Source organism: Danaus plexippus, chromosome 6 (assembly GCF_018135715.1).
Source record: "Danaus plexippus chromosome 6, MEX_DaPlex, whole genome shotgun sequence".
In the NCBI taxonomy this organism is placed as follows: domain Eukaryota; kingdom Metazoa; phylum Arthropoda; class Insecta; order Lepidoptera; family Nymphalidae; genus Danaus; species Danaus plexippus.
The window spans coordinates 4,324,471-4,341,331 of NC_083540.1; the positions used below are offsets into that span (position 1 = coordinate 4,324,471).

Consider the following 16,861-nt stretch of genomic DNA (forward strand, 5'->3'; position numbering starts at 1 on the left):
CAAACATATTTGCATTTATTATGCACAATTGTTTTAAAATAGGATTTTTATGAACGCTGGTTCTGTAGTTTTTCAATCTGATATATTTAAACTATTTCTTTTGCGTATTAATCTTTCACGAAAAGTATTACGTACATGGGGTTACAAAATTTAAAGGTTGGGTTGTGATCGTTTAACATTAACGAACCAATAGATTTTAACACCCACTATAAATTGAAATTTATTTAATGTATTATAACATAAATGTCAATTTGGGCTGCCACTTAATGATTTGTATGAATAGGACCTTGTTATAATGAAACAAATAGGTGAAGTACCAACATTTAAGTATCTTTAAATATCATGAAAGCAATAATTAAATGCCTATTGTTTGAGAGCGAGGTCTAGAGCTAAATTATTTTTAAATAAACTCGTTTTAATTTTCAATATTTATATAAAGTACTGTTTCACAAACATTTGCGATAGACTATGAAGTACAATAACACTTAAATATATGAGAATGGTGTACACGGAACTAAACGAGCTTATTAACAGTGTCAACACAACAGGGGTGGTATGGAGGGTTGGGGCAGGTGAAGGCCTGGCAGGGTGGCACCACTGGACAGCATTCACCTGGATACCAAACCGTCCTCGCGTACCGGCCGCTGGGTCTCGTGACTGCACCATGGTTGAAACAGTGGGCTTTGCAGGGAAAGTCATAACAGCAAGGCCTATAGAAAGTATAATAATTAAGGTTAGTAACAATTTAAAATATTTCGAAATGCCAAATTATATTTTCTATTAAATATATATAAAAGTTAGGTATAATGAAGGGCTAACCTTTCGCAAGGCACGTTACTGGGGCCGCCGTAATATGGAGCGACTTCTCTTTGAAATGGCTGAGGTCTCGGCTGACCGTAGCAGGGCCTTTTGTAGTAAATGCTATATTCGCCTCTCACGCAGCCGTATCTTGGCATCGGTCGCGGGCATTCATAACCACGAGGGAAAACTGACATTTTGCAAATAATCCCTGATGTCTTAGTTTTAACCAAGACCGAGAAATATAGTTTAGACTTATCTAGATATAGATAAGGCACAGATATAGATGAATATTCTATTAAATTTTATTATTTTTACAATTTTTATGAAATAAATATATTTTTAAATTTTTATGAAAATTTTGATGATGTTTGATTAAAAAAATTATGAAAATGTCATTCTTCTCAGATTTTTATACAGTTTTCTTAATACTTTGCTTCTTACATGCCAGTTTATTTTGAATTGTTGTCAAATAGATACGACTAACCGGTTCTTCACATTATAATAATGTCTGTCGTATAATTTACTATGTAGTTATCTAATTATGATAACCTTTAAAGCATGTAAATATTGTGTGAAAAAAATGAGAAAAAAGCTGTTGTCTTATATGTAATTTTGTATTTCAAGTAAATATTAATAATTCGGCAAAAAAATTGTCATGGTAGAAATATGACAATAACTACCTAGATATAATATACAATATTATAATATGGAGTTTTTGTTTAAGAAATATTGTAATAAGATATCAAATATAGTCTACAATTGTTTGATATTAAGCAACAATTCTAAGAAAATGCTCTTTAAATTTTGTTTTGACTATCAACACTATTTAGAATTTTCAATGCTGGCGTATTGTTAATTCACGATTTCTACCTACAATCTTCGAAGTCCATTAGGATGAGGTGGCATAAAATTATGTAGCAAATTTTACTTTGTTGGAGTAGTCGAAAATATTTTTGTCGGTCTTCGAAATTCAAGTGTGCAAATACAGAGTGAATTTTGATAAATTACATTTCTATTTGAAATTCCATACAGACTTGTGAAATTTTATAAGCCTGATTAACTTTTTTATTAGGTACGATACAGGTTACAGTTTACAAATTTTAAGGCCATATGGGAATAATGAAAAGCTGGCAGAATGTGTTGTGGATCCAATCACTGACGTAAAACCCGTTAATTCTAATTGCCTTTTCCTTAATGTCAACGTGTGTTTTATAGAGTTTGATCAATACCTAAGTTGCAAATGTTAGGTGATCATGTCATGTAAAATTAAGTACACAAGTAAAATATAAATATCAATTTATTTACGGCAATTTAAACAAACGAAAACGTCACAATTTTGACAAGACTATCTTTCCGCCTGGATTCATACGTTTAATGGTGTCCAATTGCTATGACCGCCTTGTCAAATGCTGCTATGGGTTTTGGCGGCTGCCCCACAGCCAGTATTGCATCTGTAAAACACATTTCCGGTTAAACCTGAATTCTATTTAAGAAGATTGTCATAACTCATTTAAGGTCACCGTATTTCATGCAGCAGAAGCAAAAATTAGTTCAATTAGAATCGAGGCAACAAGAACAAGGATATTTAAACAACTGGGTAATAAAAGCAAAAAATATATACAAAATCGAGGTCGGAAACACACTTTTCGCATATGTATGTTATGTAGGTATCCAAACCGTCTATACTTTCCGGTTATTTACCGGACTTCAAAAAAAAAAAACCTATAACCTAATTAAAAATGTAATCGTAACGGCAGCCCGTCACTGGATGTGTGCTACTTGACTGTATACTGTGACAAGTGAACCGCTTCCGCAGCAGGGTGGGGAGCAGCAAGGTGAACAGCATCCCGTGGAGCATCCGCCGCATCTGATGTAATTATTACATGAGATGTGAAAGAAGAAATATGCTAATAACTATCGCAACAGATCCATACATTGTAAAAAATACAGGGAAGTGCAAAACAATAGCTCCATAAAGTTAATATCTCGATCATACGGATATTATAATTAATCTATAATCTACAGGTGAGGCATGTGAAAGCAGTCTCTATAAGGAAATTCAGAATGTACGGAGACAAAAATAAGATTTTCTTATAAAAGTGCAAAATATTATAAAATATACTCTTTTAGGACATTTTGTATTTAAGTTTTAAGTGTAATTTTTTAGACTTACTGTATCGCAGACATAATAGTCTGTAATTGATTTATTACACCCAATCGGTCACACATTGTAACTGTATTTTATTGTATTTAAATTATGAGAAATATTTTGGACAAATCTTGAAATCACTTTTCTAATTTAGACCGATTCTAGACGTCGAGAATTTTAATGTCACAGTTTACTTTTCGTTTTGAGTTTACGTCACATTTTTAAAATAATGTTCCATTTAAATATTTTTTACACGTCATTCTGGCGTGTAAATGTAAAAGTTTCGATAGATATAATAAATCATTTCCTCTATAATTAAAGTTTTTTATGATTATTAGTAATAATTTCTTAATAATAATAATTCATAATAAGTAAATTTTGTCGAAAAATTATAATAAATAATAACAATAAATGCGTGGATAAATATATAAACAGATAAATGATCGATCCAAAGCGATTATTGGTGAAAAATAAAACTGCAATTAATATATAAAGGTTAAATTAATATATGTTCTGATGATAATAAGTGTAATGAATGTATTTTTGTCCAATTCTTTTTTAACTATAAAAAAAATCATCTATTGCATCCAGTGAATAGATGTGCGTTTTATAAATAACAGAATTACTTACGTCTTATGAATGTTTGGAGTTAGTTGTATGAAGGTGCACAAGATGGATAGTGGGGTTGAATCTGCCATTAAAAAAAAAACATTTTATTGTAAAATTAATATAATTTTTTAAATGGTAAATTAAATCAATTGCGTTACTTACTGGACGTTCATAATTGATAAGTTGGTATCTGACTTTCTTGTCCTGATTGTTAACTACCATGCCCGGCCAACTGGTAGGCCGATAGTCAAAAGTACTGTCGCCAACGATCAAAGGTCTCCGCATAGTCACAGGGTCGATACCGCAAGGAAGACATTTTAAACCCTAGACATATATAATAATAGTAATTATTATAATGGATAGGAAAGTATTAATGTATTACGAATAGTTGGTTATTTTGAGGTTTAACATTAGAGACCCTGCAATGACCTCCTATGTTAAGCAGTATAAATTATTTATTTTATCACAGTATTAATGCAAACTGAAAAGGATCTTTTGATTCTATATTTTCTTTACAGATCAAAGATTAATGTTTTATTCCGTCCCAAAATTTTCAATTTGATGCAGAGACGGCGATAAATTTATATTTTTATAAACATATCTATATAGATCCGTTTGTGATTATTATAAATCATACCTGTACTGGGACACATGGGATAAATTCTGGTGGTTCTTTGTAACTTGGCAAATGAAGAATTGGACTACACATATTTTATTAAATGTAAAACAGAAATTTTTATAACAACCAAATATTAAATTAATAAAAGATAATGTTTACGTTTTATGAACGGTTTTTCATTTCATTTAAGTTTGATGTTTTTTATTTTCTTTTCATCTGTGTATAAAACCAGTATTTTTGAGAAAGTTATTGGTTTTTTAAGCCTGATATAGACGTTCACTAAGACAAAAAATTCTCAATAGGTAATATAATTCTCATCATATATAAAGTAGTCATCATTTATATGTTTAATGCATGTTAGTTACTTATATATACATATATATAAAATCAACGCCAACAATATTTTTCATTTGTTTGTCTGTTTGTTTGGAGTTATGTTCACAACTATATAGCAGACTTTAAAGAGGTTTAACGAAAAAAATTTTTTCTTAGTATCAAATAATAAATAATGATACAATTATATCTTACGTTATATACAAATGTTAGTAGATCTCATGTTATTAAAATTGAGTAGGAATTTTAACACTGTATATTTACAGCACATTTATACTACACATTTACAGCGTCGCCGTAGATGTGGGTTTTAATGGTCATATTCCTTGTGTTTTATGAATTTCCGGCAAATGTTCTCTTGTCTCGATATCACCGTCAATAATGACTATAACATTTTTCTTATTTTCATTGCCTCCATTTATTTTGGTTACTTCTTTTAAATCTTTTAGTTTTTAATGTCAAATATCAATGTATACAGAGCTATTCGGATTAGAGTGAATTCAGTATGTTATTCCTTTTAATTAAACTGTCAGATAGATCACCAAATAAGTACGTAGCTCGTTTACAGACTAAATGTACTGTGTATGTTTCAACACGAATAAACATCGAAGGCCACGATTAGAGAACTGACTGACAAGTTTGTGTGGGTGTTTACCAAAATATAACGCTAACAGTATGTGTCCATTAACAGAGCTCTCAAACATTTATTTTGTCTTTAATTACAGGCCTTTCCCTCTCATACATTATCCAATATGGAAATGTCTTTATAACTAATGGCCTGAAAGAGAAGTGAAAAATAAGGCTCATCATTATTGTCCTCAAAAAGTTACACAATTTTCAGTGAAAAATAAATAATATTACTGTCTTAAAAATTATAAAAAAAATATTCATAAGCAAAAGATGTTTTAAAAAGTCCTACGTTTTGCGTCTATCACTAATTCCGATTTGTGTAAAGTTGCTATAAGCAATTTTTTCTATGCAATCAACATCATCAAAGTACTAAATATTTAAACATTTGATACACAAATTTACAAACTACATCCCATAAAAGTAATTTTTGTCTCTAACCAAAACAAATAAACTTTCTTTTTATTTCTCATACTACTTTTCAGATCTAATTATAAATAAGATTACTTTTGAGATAAAAAAATAATAAATATCAGAACAGTATAAATTATAAATATCAAGAAAGGTTTTTGCTTCATGTATTTTGGATACAGCTTCATAAATTCATAAATTCTTCTATGTTATACTAAGATATACCAAATCTGCAACCTGTCCATTTTTTTTTGTGATATATCCAAATAAAACATTTTCTAATATTATTCTGAACCTTTTTAGACAAGCACGAAGATGCCTTAGAATTTTAAATTAAGAAATATTTTTTAAAAATTTCTAGAATTTCAAAATATCATTATAAGTAAAATCATTTTGATTATCAGTTTATAAGAAATTATTGTGCTGTTAGCATCTCTAAAATTAAGTAAAAAAATTTTAAAATTGAAAACTAGTATTATAAAAACTATAAAATTAGAATATATAATACAGAAATATCGCCATAAAAAGGCATATATCCTAAAGGATTGAAGATAGAAGAGACCAATAAAATTCAAAATGTAAGTACGTCGATTAAAATATTTACTGCTAAGCGTAAAATCCTTTATAAATTACTCGGCGCTTCCAAATAGTTATCCAGGCTTGGCTCTTCCCGTTTAGTGGGTTTAGGATTTCAAGCCCTCGGTTCATCCTATGAATTTTATTTTTACTCCTCATATCCTGTTGATTCCGCAAGAAACCCCTTATCATTTTTATTCAACATCAAACTTAGTGATTGTAAATATTGGCTGTGTATTTTGTATATTACGGTTGTTGCCATTAAATTACATTGGTTACCTAGTTAAATTCCTTGTTGATTCTGTAAAAAAAGATTCTGGCTATCCTATAAAAATATAATAAATATTGTTATTCATTATTGTTTACCTTACCTTCAGAAGATCTTTAACTATAATATTGATATCAAAGATTTTCGCGTGTAAAAATTAGAATGAAAAGGGGAGTTTTTGGGCTACTACGTATATATTGATTTAAATCTATATGGTCACGGTTATACCAGTGGTCACGATTGCTGTAAAGGAACCGAAACGAAAACGAAATTTATAATTCGTAATATTCAGTACTATTTGAAATAACTTATCCTCGTTTCTGTACAGGTGTTGCGGATGTGGCTGCCCTAGAATAACCATCTATACATGTTGTACGAAGATTTGTTGATGATAAAATGTGAAAATGTGGTTGTCTGTATGGTGAATAGTGGCTAATGTTTAATAAATGCTAAATTTTTCACGAGGTTTTTATTTATTGAGCTGCCCTTGCTTGGGGTTGCAGGCGCTTTGCGAATAAGTTAGTTGTAGGTATATACTTGTATTTTCAATTACATAAACCCTAAAATTGTGGGTTAACATGAAGTATTATTTTTTTAAATGGAATAACGCTTTCTAGGACAACTTATCTCATGATATTGAACATTCAAAATTTTGGAGATTTTCCATTTTGTTATTAATGTAAAATTTCACTGTCAATAGGATATTTTGTAATCTAATTTACTTGAAAATTAACCCGGAGCTTCGAAAATGCAGACCTAGGATAGCAATGCCTAGAATAAGATTCTCGGGCCTGAGGTTTTTAATTTACACATTTGGAAAAGCTGCCATTTTGGATCGATAACGAAATATGATTATGCACATTCACTATAGATACCTACTACACTAAAGTCCATGTTTGCAAGAACCTTGTTTTATGTGAAAGAGAGGTGGGTTACCTATGGGAGATAAGGCAATGTTCTATTATACTGTAACAAATAACACATCTTTTGAAACCCATTTATTTAGTAAAACGTTACTTATGACATGATATTAAATTGATGTCCTTTGACGAAACATTTGTATAGGAGGCTCCGCCGAGTGGTCCTTCCCATTCCTCTACATCACTTGAGTGTGACAGCTGTATATGTTAATGCAGGGATTCACTGGGCAATATTTGATACATGCAGGAGGATTGTATTGAAAACAACTTGGTTGACCACAGCAGTTATTGCTTGGTTGCACGCATGGTGTAGGGCAACAAGGCGAACAACAATTTGAAGAAGTTCCACCACAACCAGACATGTTTAACGGTATAATTTCACTAAAAATTTTTATTTGAAATTTGTTACACTTATGCTATAGGAGCAAATGGACGGAGGTTATGGCTGTGCTGTTTTAAATAGCAATTTATGACCAACTGGATACTTTTGAAATCTAGGTGGAAAATACTTAAAATCCAGAATTCAAGATGGTTTAACTATTAGGGTTCCATGGATAACGTTTTACTATAACTTTGTGGTTTGCAAATAAAGGAAATTTTTCTACCTTTTTATTCTACCTTATACAATTTAACCCTATAGGTGAAAGTACCTATGAATTGAAGCTGTCTTGTTTAATTGACAATAATTGTACAAGTTGAAATTTTTAGGCAATGTTTTAAACTTAAGGCCGCAACAGCTAGAGTATTAGAATGTAGAACAAGAGTTTAAGAATATAAAAGAGTAATGTATTTTTAGCTATAATTTTAATCATCAAAAACGTAGAAACATTGCAATAATAAAATTAAAAATACAAACACTTGCTTTTTTTTAACACATACATATTTTTTGCATAGTTATTTACTACCGAAGAGGTACATTGACGTGGTAACAGCATCCAGATTGAGGCCCCTGAAAAATATACTCAAGTTTATAGATGCAATACTAGATTTTTTATATAAGAGGGAAAACAATTCATGTTAAAAAGTTTTAAGATAAAAGTTTTCTAATATAAATGTTAACCGGTTGATTAAAATTTTCAGGGTGCTATGAATTTTGTTGCAAATGTTTATCAAAGGCTCTTATTAAAAAAATTATACCTAATATTATGTTGCTCACAACGGAACCATAAAGTTTTAAAGCTTACCTGTCTAACGTAATTAGTGACAGAATATCTAACGTTAGGGTTTCGCCTTGTGAAACATTCCGCAGGTAAACCTGATGGCCTATTAGCAAAAACGCTGTCATGAACTATTAACGGCCTTCTTCGAGTGACAGGATCTAATTCACAATCAGGGCAGCAGCTACGGCCGACAGGAATGCAAGGGTATTGAGGGGGAGGAGCTCTTGGACAAATTGGACGTTGTTTAGGTATAATAGGTGGAGGACATTGCGGATTACAACACGGAAGAACAGGCTGGTAGCAAGGAGTTGGTTCAGGGCAAGGTCGTATCTGTCGAGACAAAAACGTTAAAAATGTTTCATAAAATGTTACAAAACTAGAAACATACTATACAAGTATATAGCATTTAACATTTCTTACCGGAGGACATTCACATGGTTCTGGTGGAGGACAACATGGTAGGACGGGGGGACAACACACTGGTTTCGGTGGAGGATACGGGCAAGGTTCACAGGGTGGCAGTCTACGGGGTCTGCATGGAGGTAGCACTGGCACTATAGGTGGCACGATGTCCGGTATGACAGGGGCGGGGCACGGTCTGAAGTATGCTCTGCAGTTGCATGGTGGACACGGTGTACACGGAGTCGGCGGGGGACAACATGGTTGGCAACACGGCGGCGGACAGGGACAAGAATACCTACACGGTCCGGTTCCACAAGGAAGAATCGCCGGACATGTAGGACAAAAGCACGTGGAACACATTACTCTTTTTATGTTTAAAATTTTATTTTTATATTTATGTATATTTTATTTGCAATATATTTATATAAAATTTAACTGTTTAATTTAGTGTCAATTTTTTATTTTTCTATTGTCATGATATTTGTCATTTTTTATTCTAATTCAATTGCAAACTTCAAACACAAAATAAAAAAGTAATTGACTTCTGTCAGATTTAATTCTTTTTATATCAAATTCACATAAAGTCAATAATAAAAATTACATAAATTACATTTTTATTACAATAATTTGGTGAAAAAAATTGTAAAAGTTAAAATGAGCGCTCCCTTCTACAGTTTTGACCCATGTGTATGCACCGGAATGCCATGCGGTGCCTGCTATCCATACTCTACGAAGCCGTGTGTGGCCTCGCGAAACGATCTGAGTCCTTGTTCAGTTTGTCCTGGTGGGGGATGTTCTCCATGCCCAGCGCCAGTACGACCATGCCCGGCGCCCTGTATACCACCACCTGTACTACCATGTTTGCCTCCATGCCCTCCGTGTGATAAGGTCTGAATAATGCACATGTTATTCATGGTTATTCATTTATAGAATTTTTAAATCATTAACTGTTTTCTTCTGACGCTATAAGGAAATTAGCTGTTATTTTGAATCTATGAAGTAAAACAACTGCTAAACAATTATATATTTGTTACAGCCCGTAAACCGAGTCACACCACCAGTACCTGTATGTGACTCAGTGGCAATACCGTGCTGCAGACCAAATCGCTGCAAGCCTTGTCCTTGTTACTGCTGTACAGAACCTGGGGTTTGTTCTCCGAAGAGATGTAGTTACCCTGGGGTTCCTGTATGTGGAGGTTGCTGTGGCCCTTGTATGCCAGTGTGGTAAATAATTTAGGAGCTCGAAAATTTGTGAATGATAGTGTTTGTGAATAAAAGTATCAAATTTTAAAAATGTATTTTACTACAATTGTTTGTATACGCCAGCTTTCTTGGAAATTTGAATAAAGTCGAAAGTAAATTAAATATTCATCAAGTAGTCAATAGTCACTCCCATACTCAACTTAGAAAATGGTTCTCATGAAGACGAGTTTGTTACGACGGACAAAGAAACCGCCACAAGATTTTTTTTAGTTTACAATAAAAGGCTGTTATCGAATGTAGGGCTATATCACGAAATATGTCTAACAAATGTAAGAATCGAGCATGACAGCGTTCCCCGTTCCTCTTTTAAATTCCTCTTTAAATTCTTCTTTAACTACTAGGATAATTTAATCTTGAGGCTGCATGTCAACGCTTTGGATAGTATTCCATTTGAGAAAAAAAAAAAATTAGAAAAATTTCGAAATATTCCAACCCAAGAAACAGACAAGTTTTGAAAGTTTTTCGAGTAATAGATTTAGCTGTTCTTCTATGGAATAGTAATAGTTTTAGCTGGTGTTTTAATGAAATTTTACTATGAAATTCACTTTAGAAAAAATGCTTTGTTCTATGTAGAAGGGTTAGGCATTATATCACGTCTTTATTGGACATGATATTTGAAGAACATTTTAGTAAAATCCACCAAACTTTAATTATTCTATCATCCTTCGTTTCCTGGCCAGGACTTATGTTATCTTACGAGGGCTTTTTAATGGAAAATTAAAAGATTTTGTACATTTTATACAAACAACTTTATTTCATAAAACATCACGAATTGTAACGGACATCATTGATAAGGTTAACATGGCAGCATCCCATGAAGACCTTGTCATGGCCGCTTCTGTAACGACACGTTTTAACAAATCTTCGTACAGCACGTGTATATAGTAATGCACGGACAACAACAGCCACCGCAGCAGCCACCGCAGCATCCACCACAAGGTCCACACCTTCGAATACAAAGAAAATTACGTTAGAATGTTACTTCGAAGACTGGAATCGAAAGTAGCTACTGAAACATTTTGTTCATAAAAATACTAGATGCTAAGAATTAAAAACCATGATATGCTGGTAACTTACATTTTGGTTTGATTTTAGTTGTAGCTGAAGTTAAATAGAGAATTAGAAAATTCCAGAGGAATTTTATGTTTATAAATTATATAGAGTTTTTTTGACTTTTTATATGTTTATCACTTGAATGATTTTATTGTACTGACCTTATGATGAAAAAAGCTTATACAAATCACCTCTGTAACGGTTTGAACTTAGAATTTTAAGAAATATTCTAGACTTTTATTCTTTTTCCAGCCAATAATAAAAAATATTTTTGCTTCGAATATAACTTCTTTGGATTATAGACCTATGAATATTGTTATGAAAAAATATTAAATATTTTTTATTGTTGTTAAATCATTCAATATACTGAAACCTACTCAAAATATTAAAATATGAACAATTGTCTCTAATAGGACCCAGATTTTGACGATGCTTTGCATAATTAATGTGCCTTTATGTACACAAGCCAAATCGTAAATATTTTGTTACAGTTTCATTAAACGTATTTTGTTGTAAATTAATTACGTTATTAAATAACATTAATTTTATTGAGATATAAATTTACTTGAAGAGAATAATGTAAGGAACCACGTTGTATTTTTAATGTTTAATATAATAGCTCTCAACCTACTAGATTTTACCCAAAATAATCAGATCTAATAAATTCATAGTAAACATAAATCTATATTACATATTATTTCTAAATTTAAAGTGATTTAATAACATCATTTTTTACAAAAATATTTAATACACTAAATTTCAAGTTTACAGATATTTTATTATCCTTAACAAAATGGGTCCCCGCAGAATGATAACTCCATTAAGAAATAGTAAAAGTCGCGAGTTAAGGGGCGGTATGCTGTATACTGACTGTTTTTGCCTTCGTCGAAATGGATTGCAATATGACTGTCGTAGAAGTGGTTGCCAATCGTCTCCACTGTGTGAAATACAACCAGTTCCGTTATGTGGTCCGGCTAAAATTGCATGCGCTAAACATAGTTTTAATCCACATGCTGAGCCCTTGAGCATAATTTGCAAGATGAGACATTAGATCATTCACATTATTGAACTCTTTTGTCGAAAACTTATTTCTGTTATAAAAATTCTGGCATGTTAGAAAATTTAAATTGGATTAATATTTTGTAGCGTGAATTGAAATTAGAAACCATCGCCAGATGATTTCTGTCTTCTATTTAGTACAGATGTATTTCGCATAAATTTATTAAAAAAATCACATAAATTCAAAATTTTTAAGTGAAAATATCTCATCATATTTTGAATAAAATCAAAGAAAAATAAGTAAAATCTGAAAATCATCTCTCCTTAACGGTATCCAAGATGTATGTTTTAACTGTTTGGTTTGGTAAGATTTTCTATAATGATCTAAATTAATAAAACTAAATACAATTTACAGGTGTTCTCCATGTGGTCCGATGGTATGCTATAAATATGAAGACTGCGGCCCACCAGTAAGTTAAAATCCACAAGGTTTATAGGTAGAATATATTTTAGTGTAAATTTAAAAAATAAAGTATATTTTCGCTGTAATTATAGTATATTTTAAGAGAATCCGCAAATAGATTGTAGATAATGTTTCAAAGAATGACTTTACAAATACTTCATCACGATTTTATGTATAAAAAAATGTAATTTCATACGCGGTTTTCCAAAAATTATCACTAGGTGTAAATAGACATAATAAATAGACTACAAGTCACATAATACGTATGTAAAATATAAATTTAAAAAAAAAATGCTTCAATATTGACATAAAATATTTATAGAAAATTAGAGGCTTTTTACGATTTATTAATATTTTATCAGATTTTTATTTCTTATCATAGCAGGGTAAAATTAAACTCCACGTAACTAAACATAACCCAGATTGGTTTTCGGTAATTTTCGGTTAAGTCGGAATAAATCACTATTTCTGTTAGATTTAGTTTTTTTTGTCCTTAAGAACGTCAAAAAGGGATTGTACCAAATTTACTCAAATGGTTATTTATCGTTCACGCATTATCAGTGGCTTACCTTGCTATTGCACATTTTTATCATAAGAATTATTAAGAGCCATTGTAATATTTAGTTGCAGTGCCTGCCGCGATCTGCGTTTAAGCGTAATGGACTGCAGGATTGCCAGTTCTTCCAGCAAGGGTCGATCCGATATTTGTGTCGGGCGGGCCCTTGCTGTCCGAGGCCATGTCCACCGATCTGTCCGCCGTGCGTTCGTCGCCCTCCACCTGGAAAGACCTACGTTACTCGCTTCAGCGATTTTGATCTGGTTTCACAGTGGTAGTGAGTCGGACTGTACCAGTCTAACGCGCTAAAGGTTTCGGGTAAAAAAAATAAAACATACACGGCGGACATGGTGGATACAAAATTGGTATAAGATATTATGTCCAAAAATTTCAGATCCTGAAGTCCAATGATGCAGCCCCGAGGACGGAGGAGAGTGGTACAGAAAAAAAGGATGAAAAAGAAAATCAACTTAAAAGGACCAAGAGCCGTGAGCTAAGAGGCGGTATTATGTATTACAGTTGCCACTGCATTAAACGAAATGGGCTTCAACATGACTGCAGAAGAACTGGTTGTGGAGGGGAGCCTGCATGTCTTGTGCTGCCAGATCCTCTTTGTGCGCCTAGTCAACTTGCTCGTAATCGGGGACTTGCAGATCCCGCACCTTTAGCAGCTCATTATCGCGCCCAAGGTGGAGGGTCAGCAGGGCCAGCAGAATCAAGTGCAGGTTCTGGCGGTGGCAAAAGATTTATTGTTTGTGAATTGAAGGGAATCGTTCCTGATGTGTCTACAAAGGCTGAGCAATGTTGTAAGTGTCCACCTTTTAACACCAAAGTTAATGATTTAAACTTTACAAATCAGTCTGCAAACTGTGGATGTGATTCCAATAACAACCCTACCAATTCATTATTTGTTTTCGATGAAAAAACAATTGAAACTATTTTAAGCCGCTTTCAAAATAAAGAATTAGCACCTAGTAATATGGTCCGTGGACCGGGCGGACGATTACGTGAGGTTAAAGCTGTAGTTAAGGAAGAGCCTTGTACAAGACCAGGTTGCGTACATTGGAAACCACCTCCACCTTGCTTATGGGATGCCCCTTGCAAAGCAGATTGCTTTGAGACTCCGCCTGGTATTCAGCCTGGTCGAAATCCTTTAAGTAGCAGTGGCGGCTCTAAAATACCCAATCTAGTAGCTCCACATAAGAAAATGGTAGTTCTTTCACCAATACAATAAATTTGTACAGGTTGTTCTTCTAAGGCGGACAATACAAAATTTAATAAAGAAGCAGCTGCAGGATTGCCAGTCTTAGTTATGAAGCTGTGCTAGTGATATTTTTATCCTGTCGATACAATAAATTTATAAGTATAATAATCCTATTAATTTTATATTTAATGATTATCAACTCCTCGAGTGGTTTTTACTTAGAAGTATATTAGTATTATTGAAATTTAGTGGTTGTATGACATACGATCCTTCAGAAGCCAAGATATTAAACTCCCTAAAGCGTAAAATATATTAATATAGATAGTAAAATGTTTTTACGGCGTGTACTCTTTGGGGGGTTACTTTTATTTGCGAAATATACGAAAAATAAATCGTTTGCAAATAAAAATAATAAACTATCTAACTCCTATAATCCTATTTATGTTTAAACATATTTGAGTTGGTCTCTAAAGATGATGGAATTAAAATAATAAAAAAAGATTTGTAATGTAAAGCCGGTATAATTTTTTTGCACTCCGTGAAGTAAATGTTTTATTGTTATGCAAATTTCGTTATTAAAATTTTTTAGTTTAACTAAATAACGAACACAAGTCTATTGAAATGTAAATTTTTTAGGTCTGAACGCGTATTATTCACAGGTCTCATTGATTTGTATTTAGGGATGGTAAACGCCACAGTAAATCGAGGTGGCCTAAAGGTTAAAGGTCGGCTTCTAGTGCATGAGCGTGTGCGGATTTAAAATCTAGGAAGTACCAACGTGGCTTTTTGCCGCGTTTTAGGTACGTACTTTCTAAGAGTATTTAGACACCACTCACAAGTGGTGAAGGGAAAAATTGTCAGGAAACATAGTTATAATTTCAAATTATAATAGTTTGAAAACGCCAATCTGTTTATTGGACGTGAATGTTTGCGGATAATATCAAACCCGGAATTGGAGTCATTGTTAGTAGACATTATATGTATTTTAACTTTGATGTTTCACTATACCTTTTACAACAAAAGTGGAAACTGAGCATCTGAGGCGTGCTTATCGACAACTATTCTAAATTTCCTTTATCTGAATGTTGACTTCTTTAATTATCTCAGGGTTTAAATTTTTTTTCTTAATATTAAAAAGGCTATAAAAATTAGTCTAGATCAACAATGGCTCGACTCTCTCGGAGAAATTTTACACTTGTAACTCTGATAAAAAATAATCGTAAAAAGCAAGGATTTGTAGTAGGAAATAAGGGTTGATGATTAATGAATATGGGAAGAAAAATGCCATATTGTTACGAGTATTTAAGAATCCAGACAACTTCCTGATTTGTTGTGGATATTACTAATCACAAAACCCACTATAAAATTGATCCGGCGTGATTTTATTGTGAAGTTACCAGAAATACATCTAAGGCACAAAAGATATGTTCAATTTTTTGTTCATAACATAAAAAGTTCAAGTTCTAGGCAACTAATAAGTTAACATCGAAAGTGGTTTTCGATTCACCTTAGCGGTCAATAAGGACGATCCAGTATGTAAAGAGGCAGTAAAGCGGCATTAGTACAAGTTTATCACTTTTTAAAAAAAAGAATTTAATTGACTTATATCGTTTATATCTGTTTGATTACTGAATCCCATTAAAAATGTTAAAATTGTTTATTTAGTAGCTGAAATGGACAGTTTTAAATTTCATAAAATACAAATTTTAAACAAAAGTATACTTATCTTACCTACCCCACTATTATATATACATACCCTAAAATAATTTTGATACTACATAAATATTAAAGGTACTGTTAGCAGAATAGTGTCCATTAGTTTCCCTATAATGTAAATCACCGACCCCAACAAACTCATTTCGTGTTTAATAAGAACGACCAATAATTTGAATGAATATTTAAATACTGGCACATTCCAAAATTAAATATTATCTTTGTTAAAAACCTTTAGAATGCGACTCAAGTTAGAAAAAAATAATTTAGTTTTATATCAGTCCTGAATATTGATAAATGTTACCAAATGTACTGTGTCTATTCACCCAGCTTTTCAATAAATACTTATGGGAGTGGATGGTCGTTAACTTTTTTACAGCCGACGAATCGAGACCTTTTATCGTTGACTGTAAACTACTAACTAGTTAAACTTTTCGCTTGTTCCGCTCGACGTGACGCGACGTTGGAACGACGTTTATGTACCGTAAACTTTGTTTGACAGTTCGACATTTTAACCTAATTTCTAAGTTTATTAGTATGAGTCAAACGGCTTAAAGGAAAGCTGTTTAAATATAAGAATTTCAGTGAAAGCTTTCTTTACTCTTGACTGGGTTACGGTTGACAAAATAAGTATAAAAATTATCTTAGTAGGTGAACTTTTTACGTGTAGAATATGTACTGCCCATTAGTATACCCAATACGACTGTTCGAATAGTTTCGTAAAGCAGGCGAAAT

General features: G+C 32.4%; 4 protein-coding genes and 3 long non-coding RNA genes across 13 annotated transcripts; 3 read left to right on the forward strand and 4 right to left on the reverse strand.

The window, feature by feature from the left end:
* Window positions 1–261: 261 nt before the first annotated feature.
* Window positions 262–1,203, reverse strand: LOC116779084 (uncharacterized). The gene is made up of 2 exons (XM_032673246.2): window positions 820–1,203; window positions 262–710 (listed from the first exon to the last, which is right to left on the reverse strand). Exons 1-2 carry the CDS (start codon window positions 993–995, stop codon window positions 515–517), a joined length of 372 nt encoding a protein of 123 aa, XP_032529137.1. The 5' UTR covers window positions 996–1,203; the 3' UTR covers window positions 262–514.
* Window positions 1,204–2,080: 877 nt separating this feature from the next.
* Window positions 2,081–7,287, reverse strand: LOC116779269 (uncharacterized). 6 transcript variants are annotated; one of them, XR_009753982.1, is made up of 7 exons: window positions 7,273–7,287; window positions 6,497–6,636; window positions 6,154–6,426; window positions 3,722–3,883; window positions 3,581–3,641; window positions 2,531–2,668; window positions 2,081–2,252 (listed from the first exon to the last, which is right to left on the reverse strand). It is a non-coding gene; the product is annotated as an uncharacterized LOC116779269 (long non-coding RNA). The 6 variants fall into 6 exon arrangements; XR_009753981.1 differs by having other exon boundaries at window positions 7,269–7,283; XR_009753980.1 differs by lacking the exon at window positions 7,273–7,287 and having other exon boundaries at window positions 6,497–6,699.
* On the forward strand, window positions 5,296–6,852 carry LOC116779268 (uncharacterized). Its single transcript, XR_004354181.2, has 2 exons — window positions 5,296–6,127; window positions 6,722–6,852. It is a non-coding gene; the product is annotated as an uncharacterized LOC116779268 (long non-coding RNA).
* Window positions 7,288–8,102: 815 nt separating the features above from the next.
* Window positions 8,103–9,359, reverse strand: LOC116779078 (uncharacterized). The gene is made up of 3 exons (XM_032673239.2): window positions 8,894–9,359; window positions 8,498–8,803; window positions 8,103–8,262 (listed from the first exon to the last, which is right to left on the reverse strand). Exons 1-3 carry the CDS (start codon window positions 9,233–9,235, stop codon window positions 8,215–8,217), a joined length of 696 nt encoding a protein of 231 aa, XP_032529130.1. The 5' UTR covers window positions 9,236–9,359; the 3' UTR covers window positions 8,103–8,214.
* A 40-nt stretch (window positions 9,360–9,399) lies between these two features.
* Window positions 9,400–10,187, forward strand: LOC116779114 (small proline-rich protein 2H-like). The gene is made up of 2 exons (XM_032673291.2): window positions 9,400–9,763; window positions 9,912–10,187. Exons 1-2 carry the CDS (start codon window positions 9,530–9,532, stop codon window positions 10,101–10,103), a joined length of 426 nt encoding a protein of 141 aa, XP_032529182.1. The 5' UTR covers window positions 9,400–9,529; the 3' UTR covers window positions 10,104–10,187.
* Window positions 10,188–10,863: 676 nt separating this feature from the next.
* LOC116779099 (uncharacterized) lies at window positions 10,864–11,350 on the reverse strand. Its single transcript, XR_004354169.2, has 2 exons — window positions 11,216–11,350; window positions 10,864–11,085 (listed from the first exon to the last, which is right to left on the reverse strand). It is a non-coding gene; the product is annotated as an uncharacterized LOC116779099 (long non-coding RNA).
* A 495-nt stretch (window positions 11,351–11,845) lies between these two features.
* Window positions 11,846–14,581, forward strand: LOC116779267 (uncharacterized). Of its 2 annotated transcripts, none has more exons than XR_004354180.2 (4): window positions 11,846–12,531; window positions 12,606–12,660; window positions 13,278–13,527; window positions 13,604–13,685. XR_004354180.2 is itself a non-coding variant. In XM_032673537.2 (4 exons), coding segments are annotated over exons 1-4 (552 nt in total). In that variant the 5' UTR covers window positions 11,849–12,529; the 3' UTR covers window positions 14,537–14,581. The 2 variants fall into 2 exon arrangements, 1 of the variants encoding a protein (XP_032529428.1); XM_032673537.2 differs by lacking the exon at window positions 13,278–13,527 and adding an exon at window positions 14,454–14,581 and having other exon boundaries at window positions 11,849–12,531; window positions 13,604–14,015.
* Window positions 14,582–16,861: the final 2,280 nt, after the last annotated feature.

Excerpts from the sequence above, each read along its gene's own strand:
- LOC116779084 (XM_032673246.2), bottom strand. The coding sequence starts at position 995 with ATGTCAGTTTTCCCTCGTGGTTATGAATGCCCGCGACCGATGCCAAGA. Across the intron at positions 711-819 it reads AGTAACGTGCCTTGCGAAAG|GCCTTGCTGTTATGACTTTC; the intron begins GTTAGCCCTTCA and ends TACTTTCTATAG.
- LOC116779078 (XM_032673239.2), bottom strand. The coding sequence starts at position 9,235 with ATGTGTTCCACGTGCTTTTGTCCTACATGTCCGGCGATTCTTCCTTGT. Across the intron at positions 8,804-8,893 it reads AACCATGTGAATGTCCTCCG|ATACGACCTTGCCCTGAACC; the intron begins GTAAGAAATGTT and ends TTGTCTCGACAG. Across the intron at positions 8,263-8,497 it reads TCACTAATTACGTTAGACAG|GGGCCTCAATCTGGATGCTG; the intron begins GTAAGCTTTAAA and ends TATATTTTTCAG.
- LOC116779114 (XM_032673291.2), top strand. The coding sequence starts at position 9,530 with ATGAGCGCTCCCTTCTACAGTTTTGACCCATGTGTATGCACCGGAATG. Across the intron at positions 9,764-9,911 it reads CATGCCCTCCGTGTGATAAG|CCCGTAAACCGAGTCACACC; the intron begins GTCTGAATAATG and ends TATTTGTTACAG.
- LOC116779267 (XM_032673537.2), top strand. Across the intron at positions 12,661-13,603 it reads ATGAAGACTGCGGCCCACCA|ATCCTGAAGTCCAATGATGC; the intron begins GTAAGTTAAAAT and ends CAAAAATTTCAG. Across the intron at positions 14,016-14,453 it reads TACAAAGGCTGAGCAATGTT|GTTGTTCTTCTAAGGCGGAC; the intron begins GTAAGTGTCCAC and ends AAATTTGTACAG.